The sequence below is a fragment of the Oenanthe melanoleuca genome, chromosome 1A (assembly GCF_029582105.1).
Source record: "Oenanthe melanoleuca isolate GR-GAL-2019-014 chromosome 1A, OMel1.0, whole genome shotgun sequence".
NCBI classification, from domain to species: Eukaryota; Metazoa; Chordata; class Aves; order Passeriformes; family Muscicapidae; genus Oenanthe; species Oenanthe melanoleuca.
In genome coordinates this window covers 47,412,465-47,432,099 of record NC_079334.1, presented here as the reverse complement: position 1 = coordinate 47,432,099, position 19,635 = coordinate 47,412,465, and the positions used below count along the sequence as shown (strand labels likewise).

General features: G+C 42.2%; 2 protein-coding genes across 2 annotated transcripts in view; both read left to right on the top strand.

Moving 5' to 3' along the window:
• The first annotated feature begins 341 nt into the window (after positions 1-341).
• On the top strand, positions 342-3,247 carry ANKRD7 (ankyrin repeat domain 7). The gene is made up of 5 exons (XM_056516328.1): positions 342-794; positions 1,319-1,433; positions 2,190-2,356; positions 2,555-2,648; positions 3,127-3,247. Exons 1-5 carry the CDS (start codon positions 556-558, stop codon positions 3,214-3,216), a joined length of 705 nt encoding a protein of 234 aa, XP_056372303.1. The 5' UTR covers positions 342-555; the 3' UTR covers positions 3,217-3,247.
• Positions 3,248-4,154: 907 nt separating this feature from the next.
• Positions 4,155-19,635, top strand: part of ANKRD26 (ankyrin repeat domain containing 26) — a 48,791-nt gene continuing 33,310 nt past the window's right edge. Inside the window, exons 1-13 of the mRNA XM_056516327.1 lie at positions 4,155-4,552; positions 6,210-6,324; positions 6,576-6,749; positions 6,870-6,976; positions 7,500-7,637; positions 8,395-8,546; positions 11,514-11,564; positions 14,362-14,395; positions 14,475-14,547; positions 15,786-15,846; positions 16,199-17,208; positions 17,729-17,864; positions 19,388-19,449. Coding sequence (XP_056372302.1) covers positions 4,350-4,552; positions 6,210-6,324; positions 6,576-6,749; positions 6,870-6,976; positions 7,500-7,637; positions 8,395-8,546; positions 11,514-11,564; positions 14,362-14,395; positions 14,475-14,547; positions 15,786-15,846; positions 16,199-17,208; positions 17,729-17,864; positions 19,388-19,449 — 2,316 coding nt within the window. The 5' untranslated portion in view covers positions 4,155-4,349. The remainder of the gene's footprint in view (positions 4,553-6,209; positions 6,325-6,575; positions 6,750-6,869; positions 6,977-7,499; positions 7,638-8,394; positions 8,547-11,513; positions 11,565-14,361; positions 14,396-14,474; positions 14,548-15,785; positions 15,847-16,198; positions 17,209-17,728; positions 17,865-19,387; positions 19,450-19,635) is intronic.

Here is a 19,635-nt window from a genome sequence, read left to right as displayed (position 1 = left end):
TGCCGCAGCCTCGGGCCCAGCCAGAGCAGCCTGGACCTGAGGGCAGGCAGAGCCCCGGGCCACCTGCCGCCTCACGGGCCCAGGCAGCCTCCTTCGGGGGGCCCGCCGAGGCCGCCCTCACGGCCACGCCTGTGCCCGTGCCATTTCTGTCCCCGTGCCATTTCTGTCCCCGTGTCCGTGCCATATGTTTACGCCCTCGGTTGTTCCCCGCGTGCCGCTGGCCATTGTGGCACCGCAGACGCGTGGTGGCCGCAGTTCTCTTGCTGCCCGTGGTTCTCTCGTTGCCCATGGTTCTGTTGCTGCCGCGGTTCTGTTGTTACCCGGAGCCGGCGCTCAGAGCTGCCCAACCCTCTACGGGAGCAGCAGCTCGTTCCGTGTTGGGAGCACTGCGCATCCTTGCCGCCGTCTCGGAGGCTCCTGGCCGCAGCGTGGGGCGACTTCGTCTATCGTGGGCCTAGTGCCTGTTCTCGTCCCCTTCATCCCTCATTCCCATCACCTCCCGGAGGCAAGCAGCGCCCGGGTGCTTCCTGCTGCTGGATCGCCCCCAGCAAGGCCATGGCGTGGCACGCCCTGCAGAAGAGAGTCAGGGGGCTCTTCAGCAGTAGGCGACAGCAGTCGCCATCCAGTAGCCCGTCTGGTCAGCCCTGTGCCAACACCACCGGTGCCTCCGAGCACAAGGAGAAGGTCCAGGGCAGGCTGCACCGCGCGGCTGCCTGTGGCAACCTGGCCTGGCTGAGACGGTGGCGCTGGTATTACAAGAGAGTCGCCTTCGACCTACCAGACCAGCAGAGGTGGTCAGTTCTATGGGCCACTGAGCGGACACCTTGGCTGCTTCTGCAGGCGCTGCTGCGGCATTTTCTGAGCCGAGCTAGTTCTCGGCAGGCTTCTCGTAAGGGAAAGGCAGAACGAGAGCATCAGCATGGTGCTGATGACCAACCGCCCCCCAGCAGCTTTGGATGCCATGTGGAAGCAGCGCTCTTAAGGCCGTGGGTGGGATCGCGTTCAAGCTAATGGCTTGAAAAGTGAGATTTGTCCTCTCAGCTGGACAAGAATGAACTCTAGAGCTTTTCACGGCTTGGAGCTGCCTTCTCGGCTCGAGCACTGTTGGAAGTGCATGCTGCCGGCCTGCCGCTTTGCCGTGGTGTCTCTGTGGGGCTGTTCGCAGCTGCTCGGACCTCGCCCATTCTCTTCTGCCCGGTGGCTGATGCAGCAGCAGCAAGTGGGAGGAATAGAGGCTGGGCAAGGTCCCCAAGGCTGTGTAAAGACACTGATTTTATCATCTTTCTTTCTGTGTTGAGACTATCTGTTTCATTTTTAGGACGTCTATGCATCTTGCTTCTGTGAATGGCCACACAGATGTCATTAGATATCTAGCAGGAAAGAACTGCAAACTGGATGTGGCTGATAACTTAAAAAGAACTCCACTGATGAGGGTAAGTGGACTGTGTTCTGATCTTGTAAGTGGAACTTATTTACAGTGCATTACAGGAGAGGTGTCTTGCATGATTCCTTTGGATCCTTTGGATCATTCTTTGGAATACAGGCTTCTCAGCTCTTGGAGCAGCAGTGTCAGTGCTTAGAACCAGGCTCTAGGAAATCTGTAGATGGATGGCAGTGGCTGCTGTAGAAGTGTGGAGACCCAGAAAGGCATTCCCAGTTAAGGAAAATGAGGCCTCTTTCAGCTGCCTTCTCTTGATAGCAGATCTTGTTTTATCTGGCCAAGGCAAGCCCTGTTCTGTTTTCTAGCCAGACCTGTGCCCCCTCTCCCTGTCCATCAGCCTTTCAGTCACCCCACCTAGTTTCCCTGTCCACTGGTAATTGTTCCCTGAAGTTTTCCCCGCCATGCTCATCCCATGTAACAAACCTGAACCCCCACACAAGCCCCATCACCTTTGTTCCCTGAACTGTGGACAGTGCACATGTGTAGCTGAAATAAACATCACTGTAAAACCCTTGCAAAGGCCTTTCCTGCTCCTTTACTTGCTATCACCCCAAGCAACAACTAGACGCAACATAGAAGAATAGGAAGTAACAAAGCTTGTGTTCATTTGCTAGTAGAAGCAAAGCTCTGAAGATACTTGACACGATTACATTTCCTTTGTCAGAGGGTATGGGCTGGTATCTGCAGCAGTGAATCCTCTGTATAAAAGCTCACCTAACAACTGTGGATTCTTTCTGTTTCTTTACAGTTGCAGGAGGTGGAAGAAAAATATCTAAATTCTCAGCGTTGTGTTCAGAATTTGATGGCTGCCTTGGAGGAGAAGGAAAGAGAAACAACAGCTTCTGCCATGAAACTGCAGGACCAGGTGTTGGAATATTTGGAGACTGTGAAACAACTGGAAGAATACATGGAACGGTAAGAGAACAACACAGTGGGACCACGTGTCTATTGCCTACACAAGTTGATTTAAACCACAATAGATAGCTAGGTAGTCTTGTTGTATCACAGCAAATCATTATGGTTTTGAAGGATGTTTTTGATTTTGTATGTTTTACTCTGTACTTTTGGATACGGTGCTCTTATTTTATAATAAGGCCTTTATTTCTTGTTAAGCCTTGAATTTGAAAATACCTGTTTGGTAGCAACTGTCCAGCAACAAAGGAAGACGACTGAAGCCCTGCAGAGAAACCTGCAAGCCACTACCTCAGTAAGCGGCTCATAAATTTCTCTTTTCATGACTCCTGAGCCTAGTTACCTATTTCTATAGGGAAATGTTATGGTGTATTTTTCCCAGAGAGCCAAGGGGAGATCAGTTCCTTCTCTATTCTGCTGAATAGAGGCTGCTCAGAAAGCAGCTGAGGATCTACCTGGCTTTCATAGCAAGTGGCCTTAGAGTGTTCTCTATGCCCTGTCCTACAGAGCTACAGGGCTTCATCCTGAGTGAAAAGAATTACAGTAGTAGCTCAGGGTTCTGCCTTGATTGCTGATGGTAGTGAGGAGGCACAGCTACCTCTCTGAGCCAAGCTGGGCCCTTGAACTTGGGTACATGCAATTGTTAGGTGTCCTTGGAAATTTTGAAGTCTTATTCCAGTTTAGAAACCCACAAGTTATTTAAAATCTTCTTACAGTGCTTTATTTCTTCCTGTATGCTATAAAAGTACGAATCTTGTCTCCTTTCCCCACAGCCACTACTGAGGTTGAAACTGGATTTGCTTAACATTCAAAGAAGTTTTCATTTGCCCAAGGATCCCGTTTGCAGAGCAAAAGTACCATGATGTTTTAACCAAAAATTAAAAATTTTGAATGAAATGTTGTGGACAGTTTTTGCTTTTATAGAGCATCTATAGTTTCCCTTCGCTTCAGATGTGAAAACTTGTTTATAAACTCTAAGTCTATTAAATGGATGTCAAGTACAGTGCTGCTGGGACTGAGAGACGGGACTTCAGTATTGGAAAAGAGTGCAAAATTAATCCAAGCAAGAAAACAAAGCCTGAGCAAAAGAAGTCCGAGTTGAAGTTTTATTGAAGTTAAAGCATCTTGAAGTCCAAAGTCAGAGCAAAAATAGTTTACTGAAGCTACTGAAGCCATTGAAGTCCTCACAGTTCAGCCTTCCACACTGTTACAGTTACAAGCAGTTCTCGTTCCGTATTTCCCGTGCAGTAAACACAGAACAGCTCAAGCTGCTGCCTCTGAGGAGAGCACCTACATAACCCAGTCTCTCTCTTCCGCCCGAGTCTTGGACTCTTCCCCCCCTCTCCACGTCCAACGTCTTCGCCGGTTGTCACCAGTCTTCATCTCCTTTGTAACCCAAAAGGTCGGCAATTCCAGGCTCCAGCTGTGTCTGAGTCTGTTCACGAGACTAGTGTCACCCATCTTCGCGCCCTTGGATATCCCCTCTTGCCTCGGGCTCCCACCCAACGCTAAACCTGCATCAGTCGGCAGCTTGCGAGCCCAGCTACCTGAACCAGACGTGTTCCTCAGCATCTAATCAGGCACCTTACTAGATGGTATCTGAAGCTCCTCTCCATCCTCTTTCCTCCTGCATTAATCCTTGCTGTCTGTTCTTGCCACCCATTCGCCCAAGGCTGACAGCAGCACCTACGCAGCACTAAATCCCCCGAGACACTAATTCCATGCGAGCGCGATTCCGTCCCCAACTCCCCCGCGCCTGCGCGGGCCCGCCCGCCGCTGCCCTCCTGCGCCTGCGCGAGGCCGGCCGTGCACGAGTGGGGGTCGGGGCTGCCGGGGGCTGTTCCCCGGAGCTTTGCTGAGCCTGAGGTGTGCTCCGAAGGGGCCGCATCGAGTCGAGATAGCAGCCGGGACCTCCCTTCCCCTGTCCCTGGTGAGGCACGATACAGCCCGCCGGCGCTCTCTCTAGCCGGGACTGTGCCCGCGTTCCTGCTGCGGGATGAAGAGGATCTTCGGGTTCGGGAGGAAGAGGAAGGGGCAGCCGCCGTCCGGCAGCGCCTCCCTTCCCTGCCCCGCCGGTGCCTATGAGCTTCGGCAGAAGGACCTGGGCAAGCTACACCGTGCGGCCGCCAGCGGCGACCTGGCCCAGGTGCGGCAGGGACTGAAGAAGTACGGCATCGACGGGCGGGACAAGGCGGAGCGGTAAGGGCGGGGGCCGCGGGACGGTCTCGGGAGTCCCAGGTGCAGCTGCAGCAGCCCCGGGAGCTCCCCTGCTCAGGAGCGGACCGGCAGCGTCGCTGGGAGGAGTGGGAGTGCGGGCGCCGCTGCCCTTGGCTGGCTGTGGGAATCAGGCTTGTGCTGCCAAAAACCCCTTGAATTCGGCCGACTGTTGCCTTACCTTTTTGACCCGGCCTCCTCAGTGCCCTCATTGCCTTGACCAGGGGCGCAGGGGTGGAAGTGCGCTCCTAGCCTGGCAAAGGAGGAGCCTTGTGGCCATTTTTCAGCCAGGCTTTGAAGTCTGAGTGTAATCGCACCTATCTACTCACCTCAGCGTGGGGGTTTAGTAGTTGGGCGCGAAGGATGCACTGTCTTAGCTGGAGCAACTTAAAGAAAGGTGGACACTGCAATTAGGAAGGATTCATAATGCAGAATAAACATACAGTGTATTGATGCTGCACGCATAGCTGCCTTTTGTGAGTGTAATGTGGCAGCCTAAGCCACAGTGTGGTTTTAGGTGGCAGGTTTTTTTTTGCTCTTTTTTTTGCTTTGGTACAGCTAATTAGTACCTTGGACTAGAATATCTGGTCAGTGACTTGTAGGAGAAGCTGTTGCTTCTGATAGGTGAGTCAAGCACAGCAAGCACTTAACAGTCCTACCTTAGGAGAAGCCCTGGGCTGCAGCATAGTTCCTAGTGATAAGCAAAAGGAATCACCTTTTCTGAAAAGGCTCAGAGTCAAATCCTTTGTCATATTCTGAAGAGATGCTGGTTTTAGCAGAGTAGCTCAGCTTCCTAGGCTGGCTGTCTAGAAGGCTGGACTTCTGGCAGCAATAAAACTCATCTAGTTCTATTGCCCTAAAAACACCTAGCTTTATAGGAGGAAACACATGCAAGGACTTCCTCGATGATAGTGTCTTTGTGTACAACTAAACTGGGTAATTGACATCAGACCTAGAATGGTGTGGTTTGAATGACTGCTTTTCTTTCTGGCAAGAAATTGTATGAAAAAGTTAAGTTTTCTTGTGCTGGTTACATATTGTGGAAAGATAGTATTGCCCCCTTGTAGAGGACTTCCTCTGTAGTAGGATTTTTTTTACTATGATAGTTTAACATTACAGGAAAGTCAAAAATTACTTTCCTGTAGTCAGGATTAGAGTGTTCTGCTCTCTGGTTTGCTACATGTTGTTAGAGGCACTTTGGTGCAAGTCTGTTTCTGGTTTTGCTTCAGTAGTAAAAAAAGCTAGAGGAAAAGGAGAAATTCTCAAAGTGCAGGGAAGCTCTCTCAAATGCACTTCTGATCATGAATGATTAAAGAAAAACTGAGAAGTTGACTTGCCATAGTCCTCAGATTCCCTGGCTTTGGTCTCTGTTGCTGTGCCATGTATGAAGTCCCACTGAGGGCAGCACCCAACACCTGGAATGTCTGCAGATTCAATTCTACCGTGAAGAAAATGTCCCCTTACTAAGCAGATCCTGGGGAGGGTTTTTGGTTAGCAAATCCCAAGCATTTGGTGTGCAGCTGCTGGTAATGGAGTGGGTTCTTTAGCTTGAAATTTGCAAAGTGAAACTTGTGGTCGTATGTTTATCAAAAATGCCTGAAATTATCCCTGCCTGTGCTAATTCAATTTATTTACTTTTCAGGACAGCTCTGCATCTTGCTTGTGCAAATGGCCATGTGGATGTAGTTATGTATCTAGTAGAAAACAAGTGTAAGCTAAATCTTTTTGACAGTGATAACAGATCGCCACTGATGAAGGTACGTGGATTGTGGTATATTCTTGCAAGAGCTAAGATTTTGAGCTAAACGGTGTATTTGTCAGTATTCTTTATGTAGACCTTTGTAAAATCATGCATATTGTGATTGGTGTGCAATGGGCATATGTTAGCTAATCTAACATATTCTAACATAATCTAATTATGAGGTGCTCGTAATTCCCAGTATTAGGAAGATGGAGAAATCGCAACAGAGTGAAATGTAAATTCTGGTAGTTTTTGTCTTGTTTCCAGGCAGTACAGTGCCAGCAAGAAAAATGTGTGGTTATTCTACTAGAACACGGTGCTGACCCGAATCTGGCAGATGCTGATGGCAACACTGCCCTTCACCTGGCTGTCCTGTCTAGCAATACTACTGTAGCAGGGCTGTTACTTGAGCACAATGCCAATATTGATGCCCAAAATAAGGTAATTTTTTATATTTGTTAATGAATTGCTTTCCAAAAGTTGCCTTCCTATTTTTCTTGAAGTTTTGTTTGTTTGTTGTTTTTTTTAAAATTTGATTTGTAACTTTGTCTGGCCTTTTAGGAGGGATATACTCCTCTTATTCTTGCTGTCTCCGAACATCATGAAGAAATAGTGGAGTTTCTCCTTAAAAAAGGAGCTGATGTGCACGCTCGAGATCAGTGTGAAAGGTGAGGGGCTGTCAAAACTTCACATTGGTCTCTTTAATATTCTTCAGATTGGTTTGAGAGTGGCATGGGAATGAGGTCTGAAAAAGGACAAAACAAGGAGCCACACAGAAGCAGTTACTTCTGTGTGATTTGTGAAAGACGGTCATACCTCAGTTACTTGCTGTTATATCTCGTTTGATGTTTCACACAACAGAATGTTTGCAAAGTGTTATTGTCTGTGATGGCCTTTCTGGCAGGAAGCCTGTCACTAGCTCAGTGATATTCCCTCAAATTGAAAAGCTATCTCCTGCATAGTAGTAGAGTTTGTAAGTGTTGTCTGTGTGGAAGCTTTAAGATTAAACATGTAATTGTTTTGAGACCCTCTCCCATTTCATTGTTTCTCTTAATGAAAAATGCTTTTTCTTTTCCATTTTTCACTTTAAAATAATAAGAGAATGCTTTTTTGAGGGCAAACAGAAACAAAAATACTTACAGTCACTGTGTAAAGCAATCTATTTCATATCATATTTCTTGGATCCTTCAGAACTCCACTTATGACTGCTGCTTCTGGTGGAGAGCTTAGTCTCATAAAGGTTCTTCTTCAGTATGGTGCTGATGTTTCCCAGAAAGACACTAACGGATGGACAGCTGAGGATTATGCTGTTATTCATGGATATTCCAGGTAAATTCTAAACTGTATCATTAGAGTAAGGTGTCAGTTATCAGTGTAGTTTTTGATAACAGGACCAAGGTTTAATAGTGTTCTAGAACTTGTGTTAAAAGTGTGCTCAGTGATGTCTTTATAGAATCATTTAGATAAGAAAAGATCTCTAAGAATCAACCTAACACTGCAAGCCCACCACTAAACCATGTCTCTAAGTGCCAATCTACAACATCTTTCAAATACCTCCAGGGCTGGTGGCTCAACAACTTCCTGGTCAGTCTGTTCTAATGCCTGATAGCCCTTTCACTGAAGTAATTTTTCCTAATATCCAGTTTAACGTTCCCTGGCACAACTTGTGGCCATTTCCTCTTGTCTTCTGATACGTATCATTCCAGTGTCTAGTGTCTACTTGGAAGTTGGGGAAATTTTTCCCCAGAGTTCTCTGTTAGATTTTAGGTTTTATTTCTAAGCTCACATTTGCTCAGTATAAACTCTAAAATATGTCTGTGTCCAGTTATCCAAAGGTGAAACTTGACAGGTACCAAGCAGGAGTTAATACCTTCATAGGTTTGAATATGACTATAGAGTGAACCTGACTGCAGTGGATACTGAAATGTGTAATAGTCATGCAGTAAGGGCATATGAGTATATAAATCTATATGGCTAATGACAGGATAAGAGTAGATTGGTAAGAAGTGGCTGTTAACTCTTAAATAGTATATGCAGGTATGTGATTATTTTTTACCTAATGTATTTCTTCTCTTTCTCTGTACAGTCTTAGTAAACAACTGGCAGAATATGCAGACTGGGAGAACACAGGAGAAGCTTCTACGGGTGGTGGTGCGCGAGGCATCACAGCACTTGGCACTCCACACCGGGCAGCAGCTGCTGGCTTTACATTGGGGGCACCTGCTGTGGACAGAGGAGGTAAGACCCTTCACCATGGAGTAGCTCACGAGGAGAATCAGTGTGGCCTTTTCTTAGTTGGTTTGTGTTGTTAGTGCTTACTGTGTTCACCATTGGTTTTAGTGGAGGCATCAGATGGAATAGCACAAGCTTTGTGAGTGTGGTTATTTGATGATAGTTTGAAGTGTTGCTTGTCAGCCTGTGAAAGCGTTTGTTTTGCATTCTGTGTTCACTTCTTAGAGTTGTTTTTCCTTGAGAGAGAAGGAGGATAGGGAAGGAACTAGGCAAAATGTGAAAGCGTTTGTTTTGCATTCTGTGTTCACTTCTTAGAGTTGTTTTTCCTTGAGAGAGAAGGAGGATAGGGAAGGAACTAGGCAAAAGTGTTTTTACTTTTTAAGTGTGTACTATTACGTAGAGATGGCAACTCAGATTGTGAAAATCCAATTACAAAAGCAGTGGGTTCCACCTGAGTAGTTGTTCCTCTTTCTGTAGTTGGGAAGCAGCAGAGAAATGAGCAGAAAGGTACATGTCTTGTTGATTTTCATGGAGTTTGTGTCTTCATTTTAATATTAATAGTTCCACTTGCACTAAGGTCCTTTTTGCATGTCCTATTTCTCAAAATCAGTTACAACCATTTCCACATAGAGACATACTTAGCAAGTATTATCTTGGAAAAGTAACTTTGTTGGCAATAACATTGCAGCGACTGTGTTTGATGTATTTGCTAGAACATAGTTTGATTTACAATAAAGATAATGCTCTTCTTCCACTTTCAGTAATTTTTATGAATTTTTTTTAGAAAATAATTATTACCTTGTGATCCAGAAAAGCAATTAAATTGCCTTGTGATCAAAAAATTAGCTCCTTCAGGAGCCCTAGAGGAATTTTAGAATTCCTAGAATGAGCTCAGAGTCTTAGACGGATCTTAGAAAATGAATGCCTTAGTAAAAATGAAATAGTTTGCCTTGTACTTTGCATCTCAAGCCCTACAAATGGGAGATTTTATTCCTTCCAGATTTTTAAGGGTGTTGCTTGGGGACTATGTGGCAAATGGGCAGAAGACAGTGGTCAAACACAGTTCATTTTTCCTTTTAATGCAGTTCCTTCATTTTTAAATATGTCAAGAAAAATGAGCAAAATACGGGATATTTTTCCTCACTGACTTTTCCTAAATACAAGAATTTAATTTAGAGTCAGACTTTGTTCCTTTGATTTAGGAACACTTGATTTGACCTAGTCAGTAATTTGGAAAGTTTCTTGTTAAATTGCAGGAAATTTTTCTATTATAAAGGTTTTGGTACAGGTGGTTTAATCAGGAAAATGTTAATTTTGCCCAAACAGTGCACACTGTTACTGTCTCTGAGAGATTGCTACCATACAGAGAATATTTACCTGCATTAATTCTGCAATCTCTAGCTTGCACACAGAAAGTACAGGTCCTGTATCGTGAGAGTCCTACTGATATGCTGCAGTAACAGACTTCAAAGCCTCTGTTAGAGGAAAATTTGGAATGATCTCAGGAGAGCAGAGAAACCCATTTTGGAATTATTTTCATTTCTGTTGCTCTTCTGCACAATTTTTGTGGGATCTTCAGTGTTGTCCTTGTTCCTTTTGCTGCCTTTGCACTTGATGAATATTTTTCAAAATATTCTCTTCTAATGAGCAATTCAGCCTACTTCAAAAGTTGGCTTTTGTTTATTTAAATATTTATTGTGTGATGTATTGTTCCTTTCATGTTCCTGGATCCCTACGGAAACTTGGGTTTCCATCATAGAGCTCTTAGAAAAGAATTAAGTGCTTCGAAGGTCAGTAGAAAGCTCTCTTCAGAAAACTCAGAAATGTAGAAGGGATGAGAAACCATCATGAGGTCCTTTCTTAACTCTTTAAATGTATTTTGTTTTGCTACAAGTAATTTTGCCATATTCATCCCATGTGGTAAAATCCATATAAGCAGCACTCTGTTCTGCTCTGAGATAAATGTTACATCCTGAAGAAATTTGGTGTCAGCTGCAATAACAGAATGATTTGTTGCCTTAAAATAGAGAATTTTACTGAATGGGACAGGTAGAGCAGATGCATAGTGGTTTATATTCTGAACTTGTGTTCCACAGCACATAGATAGGTACACACAAACACATATGCATGATACATCCATTTTGGTCCAGTTGTGGCCTGCTATATATATAGCCCCCTGTATATAGGGGGAACATGCTGCCTTCTTGTAGTGTCTGTGTTCTGGCTGGTGGCATAGCTTTTGTTTGTGGATGGTGCAGCATGGTCAAATGAGTGTAAGCAGGACTCTTCAAGCTGAGGTAGAAGTAGCCTATGTTTGTATTAGGCACCAGCCGACACAACTTTTAAGATGAGCTGGTTTAAGGCAACAAGTGTCTGGGTTCCTTTTCTAGGGAGGGATAACTAAAGACTGTGTTAAAACTGTAACTTAAGATGAGTATGTGTAAATAACATAATGTCTTAAAGTTGCATGCTGGTCTGAGCACAAGGAGCCAGGATTTCCTTGAAACTTCTGGATAGTCTCTAAAGTTTGGCTCTTTACACATATGGATTTTGAGATGCTTAGAATAAGGAATTTTGTGTGCTGGATGTGTAATGCACTCTACAGCCATGAAGGAATTTGTTTTTCATCTCTGCTAGACAAGTAGTTGTTGAGGGAAATAGAAAATTGTTAGGCGAGTATATTTCTGATAATGTGTTTCAGTGTTTCAAAATACTGAAATATGGATGTTTTATGTGGAGCAAGTACGTTAAGTTAGTTTGACACTGTCCCTTGAGAGTAGAGTTCTGTAGATTGTGGTTGGGTTCTTTCTAGCACTTCTAACTGTAGAATAGGCTGATAGTCACAGTATGTTCTCCCATTGCTGTAGCTGTTTTGACGTACTGCTTATGTTTTCCAAGTTTCTGGAAATTCCAGTTTATTCTGATGTCATTGTTCCATCTGTCCTTTCCATGCCTTTTCCTAAATGGATATAGGAATGCAACAATCTCCTAACCAGACATCAAGAACAGGAAAATCAAGGAAAGGTACTTTATGCAGTAGCATTTAAAATATGAAACATGTTGTACAGTATACAAATATCAACACATCTATGATGTTTATTATCCTGGAGGTCCCTATTTTGATGGTACTGGTCCCATTAACTACATTAGAGGACAGGCTTTGCGTGATTTTTTTGTTTGTTTGCATGTTTTGCCTTGGTTTTTTATTTTAGAATTTAGTGTTTGCTTTGCATCATTAGTCATAGTAAATAATTTTTTAAATAAGCCCTTCTGTTACTCTGAAATGGAAATGGGCTTGAATTAAAGTAGAAGCAAGCTATCCCCAGAGACTGCTTTTTTAGATCCCATTTCTATTGTAATCAGAGTTCTGTCTGAAAGGTAGCTCATAAACTTTATCTCTTGCCTTCTAAAGGATGATGTGACCTGGTTTTGATCATTGCTTAAAGTTACTATTCACAGATGACTGAATATTCGGAGTTAGAAGGAACCCACAAAGATCATCAGGTTCAGTTCTTAAGTGAATGGCCCATACAGGGGTTGAACCCACAAACTTGGTATTATTAGCACCATGCTCTACCCAGCTGACCTCATCTATTCATTGGAATCAAAATTTCAGAAAACTTAATAGCTCTTTTGATTACTTATAACTGTACTAGTTTTAAGTATAACTGAAGTCACCCATCAGGACTGATAACTGACTGCTCCACACTGATGGAGAAATTTTTATTGGGCTTGGGACATCAGCAGGTAGGTTAGACTGCTGGTACTGAGTGAGTTTACAGGAAGCTGTGGTATGTACAACTAACTAATATTATTTAAATATTGTGTGCTTGCAATAGGAAACAGTAGAAATTAGAGACTGTGTTGGTATTTTAACTGTTACCTTGTCCTTGTTTCAGTTTCTAGGTTTTCTCCACGTGACATACACTGTATTTCATTGTCCAAAAGTCCAGTGCAGGTCAGGAGAGGTACTCATTAATATGTTCCCATGTGTACTCTGTCTTTGGAACAGACAGAACTTCCAGGCTCTTACGTGTTTAATGCTAGCAGAGGAGAACAGGCATGATATGCCTTTGTTTTCTATTCCCTTTAATGATTCTTCCAAAGTCCTTGGATTGGCTGTTACGGTAGTTAACAAGAACTAGTTGTCAAGAACTTGAGGAATTCTGAAATAGCTATTGTGTGGGAGTTGTATTTATTTTCCCCTTCTGTTTTTGAAATTGAAGTGCCCTTTTATTTAATCTTAACTGTTGATAATTGAGAGGTTCTAGCACTCTTGAAGCTGGATTCCTAGAGTTCAGGTTTCTTTGGTAGATCAGTGATGTGCTAGATTGTGCTCTCATCAAGCTTGCAAATAGCCCTAAGTTGGGAGGATCAGTAGATGCACTTCTGGACAGTGCAGTAGTTCAGAGGCTTTTAATCTGACAGGCTGTGTAAATGAACTGTCTGTCAGGCCTGTCTAGCAAAATTCAGCCAGGGCAAATGCAAAGTGTGCACGCAGAGGTACAATCCCTTGTTACAAAGCATGCTGGCACTGTCTGGCAGGAGAGATGCTTTGGTGAGAAAGCCTAGTGGGTCTTGGCAGAGTCAACTGAGAATGAGCCAGCGGCTGGGTGCCCTGGCAACAGTGTCCTAAGTTGTATTAAGAGCAGCATAGCCAAGAGATTGAGGAAAGTGATTATCCAGCTCTACTTGGCACTCTCTGGATTGTGTCCAGTGCTCTGGGTGAAATTTGAGCCTCCAGTGCAAGAGAGATCTGTCTTTCAACAGTGAGCAAGTTCAGTAGAAGGCCATCAGATTCATCAGGGACAGGAATATTTGCCCTTTGAGGACAGGTTGAGAAAACTGGGATTTTTTTCAGTCTAGAGAAGTGAATTTGCAGGGGACCTAGCAGCAGCTTCTAGTACAGATGAGAAGACAAAGCCAGGTGCTTTCCAGTGGTACATGACAGGTGGCAGAGATAATAACAGGCATAAATGAAACGAAATAGTTTCTAATTGAGTGGGAACCATAAAACAGAGAGGTTGTACAGTCTCCCTCCTTGGAGGTGTTTAAGACCAGACTGGATCAAGCCCTGAACAACCTTATCTGACCTCATAGCTGAGCTCACTTTGAGAAGGCTGGCTAGAAGACTTCCTGAGGTTCCTTCTGACATGATTTATCCTATTATCCTACGTGCAAGTCATGTTTGTAACACTGCTGAAAGCTTGGAATGTGCTATAGAGTGCCCTGGGTTTCCGTTTTTTTTCTGCTGAGTTCTCTTTTTGATGCAGTGTACAGTTGGTGATTCTTCTGCTTGAGCTTTAGAACTTGATTATGCTTTTTGATTTTCATTATCTTTGCAAATTAATCTGTAACTGGGTAGACCAGCAGATAGTGTAATACCTAGTGTAATGTTATATATAATGCTACATAAAATAATAAATCTCTGCTAGTGATGTGTACTTGTGTGTAAGATAAGTACTTTGTAAGTTCTTAATGTCTTGCTAAACCACCACCATTTCGTTAATTGTTTACTAATGTAGGATATTAAAGGTATGCTTTTTAAATTTTTTTCTTTTAGTTTAGGTGTGTTTTTATGTTTTCTAAACTTCTAGGTATAAGAGTCCAAAAGAGATACAGCTCTGGTCTTTTTTTTTTTTTTTTTAATTCAGTGTTGTTTTGGAAGTGCAGTCATTTATGCCTCCTTGTACTGAATTTACTTCCCAAAGCATCGTTCTGTTATGATGTGTAAAGTTGTCCATGTTCAATATTTAATTTTAAATGGTTAATTTTTAGCATGCTAAATTTAATTTCAACTTGTTGATTAATGTTTGAACAGCAATAGATGACTTCTCCCAAGGAGATTCAATAAGGTGAGACTTGAAAAATATCTGACACTTACCTGAGGAATGACTTGAGAGACACAGTACTCATTTTGCTTTGCTTTTAAAGAAGCTCTGAGAAAGAGGGGAACGATGACAGTTGGCATACCTCTGAGGAAGAGGAACTTGATTTTACCCCCAAGGTATGGTGCATTTACAGGAAAAATATCCTGTAAAAATAAGGGGTTTGAAGGCAAATTTTCTTTGGAACTGAAAGAAACTGCAGCTCCAGCCAATATTATTTTCTGTTTAAAGCAATCTCTGGCCTACTGGCCTTCCTTCTGCTGTGAGTTTTTTCTAAAGGACCTGTAGCTGTGACAGAGTATGCAGTAGATTTGTAATTTGGAGCCAAAATGCAGTAGGTGACAGGATAACCATATAGTTCTATTTTTTTCTTGTTCATGTGAGTCAGATTTGCAGACTTCAAAAATTTGCAAGTTATTATTGTAACCTGTCCTGTTCTGCTCTAATCATTGTTACTGTTTTCTGTAAATTTGGGGATAGATTCCTAAGTGATAAAGGACATTTATTTATCAAGATCTACAAAAATCCTTCATTGCCTAGTTCTCCTTTCCTCAGCAGGTTCTTCAAGAGTGCTCAGTGAGCAGATGAGTTACTCAAATGGGTCATCTATTTTCTTCTATAAGATGACATTCAGTACTTGCGTGTGATCTCATACTGCATGTTTTTCCTCTTTTTTTTTTTTTTCAATGCTTGGGTAGTATTCTTTTTGTTAGTTACAAGCTCTCATGCCTGCTCTTTTTACTAATGATCCTTATAATTATCAGCTTCTGAGTGATGTCTGGAGCATCAACTCTGTTGCACTGGCATTGTGCAGTGATGTAGAACCTGAGTGTGACAGTTCAACCCACTCCGTAATGCTGGAGATGCAAGCATGTTTAGATTTTACTTGATTTCATTTTCTTGCACTGATTTAAATAGAAATGACACATTTTTCTGCCATGATTTTGAAATTTAAGGGGTTTTTTTATTTTTAATGTACTTGCAGGGACTAAATTCATGCATTAAGTATGGGGATCTTAATAGTTACTTACTTTCCACACATTTGCAAGTAAGCATCCTGAAAATGCACTTTTAAATCTAATTTAATTTTACTTAAGTATTGCAAATATTAGAAACAGCTTTTTAGAATGGTTATGCACATGAGCATTTTTGAAAACAGTTTGCAGAAGGGTGCCTGCACAGTGTGAAATACTTACTGAATTGGATATGAGAGGAGTGTAGTTAGAAGTATAGGATGGAGCTGGCACTATCATAAGGACAGTCTGATTATATTTGCTGTTCAAGATTTAATGTGAACAAAGGATTTGTTGTTGTTACCGTTTAAAAAAAAAAAAAAATCTTACTTCTTTATTTACAGAAGCTGCAGAAGCCAAACCTGACACTGTTAATGAGTGCTTCACAGCAGTTCAGGAAAAACAGTAAGTTATTTGCAAAAGGTTGCATGATGTACTGATACATAACATAGATTTGCTAAGTGGTTTTTTTTGGTTGATTTCGGGGGTTTTTTTTTAATAGTAAATGAGGAAAGTAGCATTTTGTAAACATTTATTATGTTAATAATTCAGAATAAAATAAGTCATTAAAATGAAGATATTAATCCCCTCTTAAGTCCTTTTCATTCATCAAGGTCATCATCCATCCTGCCCAACCTAATTTCTCCATTTCTAAATATTCCCAAATCCTCTCTTGTGCATTAATCTGATAACATGCCAGTTACTGTTTACATAATTCCTTCTGTTCATATGCATTTTTCTTTTTTTGTACTTTAAGATGATGGTGGTGGTTCTAGAATTGAAAGTCCTAATTCGCCAAAGAAAAGTCTCAAACAAAGAATCCCATCAGGTGCAAATGTGAACAAAGGAGTCAGTGAAGAATTTTTTAATCAAGATGTCTCAGCTGCATGCAACCTGGATGAAGAAGAATTGGAGGAGGAAGAGGAGGAGGAGGAGGAAGAGGATGAAAATGACAGTGGAGATGGTGATGAAGATTATGAGGAAGAAGAGGAGGAAGAGGAAGAGGAGGAAGATTTTACTGAAGATGAAAAGGAGGAGGAAGAGCTGGAAGATGAAGAAACTCAGTCTAATGAAATACTGGAAGAAGAGAAAACAGAATCTAAAGGGGAAATTAATCAGAAATTAGAGTATTTCAGTAAAGCAAAGCATGAAGGAGCTGCTCAGTGTGGAACTGGAGATGTCTGTGAAGATCATGAAATAACTAAAGAACATGATGAAAAAGTAAAGGTTTCTGTTGATACTCCAGTGTCTTTCATAGCTGGGTCTTGTGAAGAGTTTCAAGAAAATAAAACTGCAGTGTCTCCTAAGATCATGAATAATGAAATATCTTGCAAGTCAGTACCAAAACAAGCTGTCTTTCAAAATCTAAATAATCTGCAAGATATGCAGGAAAGCTTGAACAGGAAGAACGTGATTGAGGAGACGTTTCACAGGAAGGCTGACTCCTGTTTTGCAGGCTCTGAAATGACAGACTGGAAAAAAGAGATACCTCAGCCTCTCTTAGATAGTTGTGGTGTTAAGGAGGAAAAGTCAGACTTCAGTGATAGCTTTGAAAGTAGTAATAATTCTTGGTTAGCAGAAAAAACCCCAGGACCTGAAGGTGAAAGACCAACCTCTGTCATACTTGAACACATGGATGGTGAAGATACTGAAGAGGAATATGAAGGAGTAGATGATAAAGTCTGTAAACCACTGAAACAAGAAAGTGAAAACTTGCACTTAAATGAGCAAGAGGATTTGAAAGCAGCATTTCATTCAAGCACTGAAGTAAGTATATAAGGATGATTCAATCACAAGGGTATTTTTAAGGGTCATATAGGTAAGAAACACATAGTAAACTGGATTTATTTTAATGCTTATCTTTCACATATATCCATCTTTTCATCATCCCTTTTTAATGTTAGTGTCTTACTTGGAGTCAAAACAGTTTCTTTGCTATGGTATGGTAATATAGTATGGAGAAAGAGTAAGCAGTAGACTCTGGAATCGGTTAGATTTTTATCAGTTCTGTTACAGTTTTTATCCGTGAAGTTTTACTACCATTTAGGAAAATTCATGGTGTGATAGCTGAAAGTGAGGAAACAAAAAGAATTTTGAATAAGATTGAGAGCAGGAAACTAATGATTTTCTGTGGAGTAAAGTAGAGGGGAAAAAAGAAATATGCTCTGGAATGTTGTAACTTAAATGAAGCTAGAAGTTAGACTGACACGAGGAATTGCTTATGGAGGAACAGCAAAGATGATGTTTGTTACTGTTCTTTACAGCTGTTTTGGTTGATCTCTTTTAGGAAGAATCATCTGACTACAAAGAAGAGGAGAAGGATAGTGCTGGCAGAAAGCTACAAACTACAGGTGTTGAGGATGTGAAAAATTCTGTTTGTAATGATAGACATGAAGTCCACAAAGCTTCAAAGGACAACTCTGGTGAGAGAAATGACTTTGTAAATCCTGACCCTAGTTCTTCATCTACAAATATTAATGCATAGAAAATGAATTTAAATGGTGATTGATTCCTATGATAGCAAAATATTCTCTTGCCTGTGAGTCCTAATGAGCATTGGCAGAGAAGGAAAGCAGATTGTGTTGCTTTTCATTCATTCTTAAAAGAACTGAGATTGTATGCCAAGCAATGCACTATGGAGCAAGTGCCATTCTTGATTTGTTCTGCATTCTCCCTGAAGTGGTCTAAACAAAATGCACAGATGAAAAAGAGAAGGAGGACTAGAATGTTGAGTGACAGCAGTATTCCCTTTTATGACGAGCACTGTCACATTGAAAGGCTGTGGACTGATCTTGGCTGAAGCCAGGGGAGGATTTGAGTCAAGCTGAGAGAAAGCTGTTCCAGTGCCTCACCTTGTCCAGTTTTAAAATGTAGGTGGTCTCTCCAGCACCACTTGTGTGTGCTTGAAAAGAATACCAGCCCAGTCAGAGTAGAGCACTTTGATACTGATCTGAGGTCTGACAGTTAGAAGAGAAAGCACCATTTCCATAGTCTGTCTCCAGAGGGCAGCTTGTTTAAGTAGATGTTACTAGAGCACATGTAGCTGCTGTTCAGATGCTGTGCAGGGGGCACTGGCAGAACCTGCTGTTGTGCCCATACCTGCTCATCTGTCTGTATTTGTTTTACCATAAGTGTGTATTTGGCATAGAGTAAGTAGTCACAGTTCAGATTGGAACCAGCAGTTGCGTCTTGTATGGGGAGTGCCCTCACAGGCATTCAGCTCCTTCCCCCTTCTCTATGTATATGTGTCCACACAATTGAATACTGAATCAGTTTTTCCTAATGGAGTAGCTTAAAATAGAAATACTATAGTAAAATCTGGCTAGGAACCCCCTGAGACTGAACTTTAAAATCGTCTGTTAGAGAAGAGGTTTGAATTTTAACCCCCCCATACAAGAAATGGCTTTTATGTGTTTGGGTTAAGTATTTGAGATCTGAGCCTCTATTTTTAAATAGCAATACTTAGGTGTCTAGCACCTGGGAAGGGGCCAGGTAACAACTTTGTCAGGGAAGATCTTTCCTAATAGTACATCAAAGGGAGCATTGTTTCTTGGTGACTTTGTGGATGTTAGTGTGAGGAGGTTTTGGATGGTATTTCTATGGTACCCCCTGTACAGTGGAAAGTGATAGTAAATGCCAAATTTTGGAATTGTAGGCTGAGAGACCTTAACTGTGTATACAACAGAACTGCAGGATACTGGAGTATCTTCCTGAGTGTTACCCAAGCATATTTGATATTGCCTGCAGCTTTGTCAGCTGTTGTGCATAGCCATCTTCTGATAGACAGGAAGCAAAAGGAGCTGGAAGTGTAAAGGAGATAACATGATGTGTCTGGATGGGAAGAAGCACTTGAATAAGACTTGGTTCTTAGTTTGTCCTCATCGATGGAACCTGCATCTTTGGATGTACAAACACTCAAGCATCTTACTTCTTACCTTATTTACAGGTACCCTTCCAACAGTGGGAGCAGAGCAAGAGGAAGATGCTGAATCTCCCTGGGATTCAGAGGTATATTTTGTGAAGGACACAAGGGTTTCCACTGCAGAAAGTAGGAGTAAGATCCAGAATCACTTGAGAGCTTCCTTTTGATTTGAACACTGCTGTTGATAAGGCGTATTTCATCTTCTTTTCCTTTTGCTGTATGTTTGTAACTGGAGGCACTTGAAATACTTCTGCTCTAAGCCAGCTGCTCAG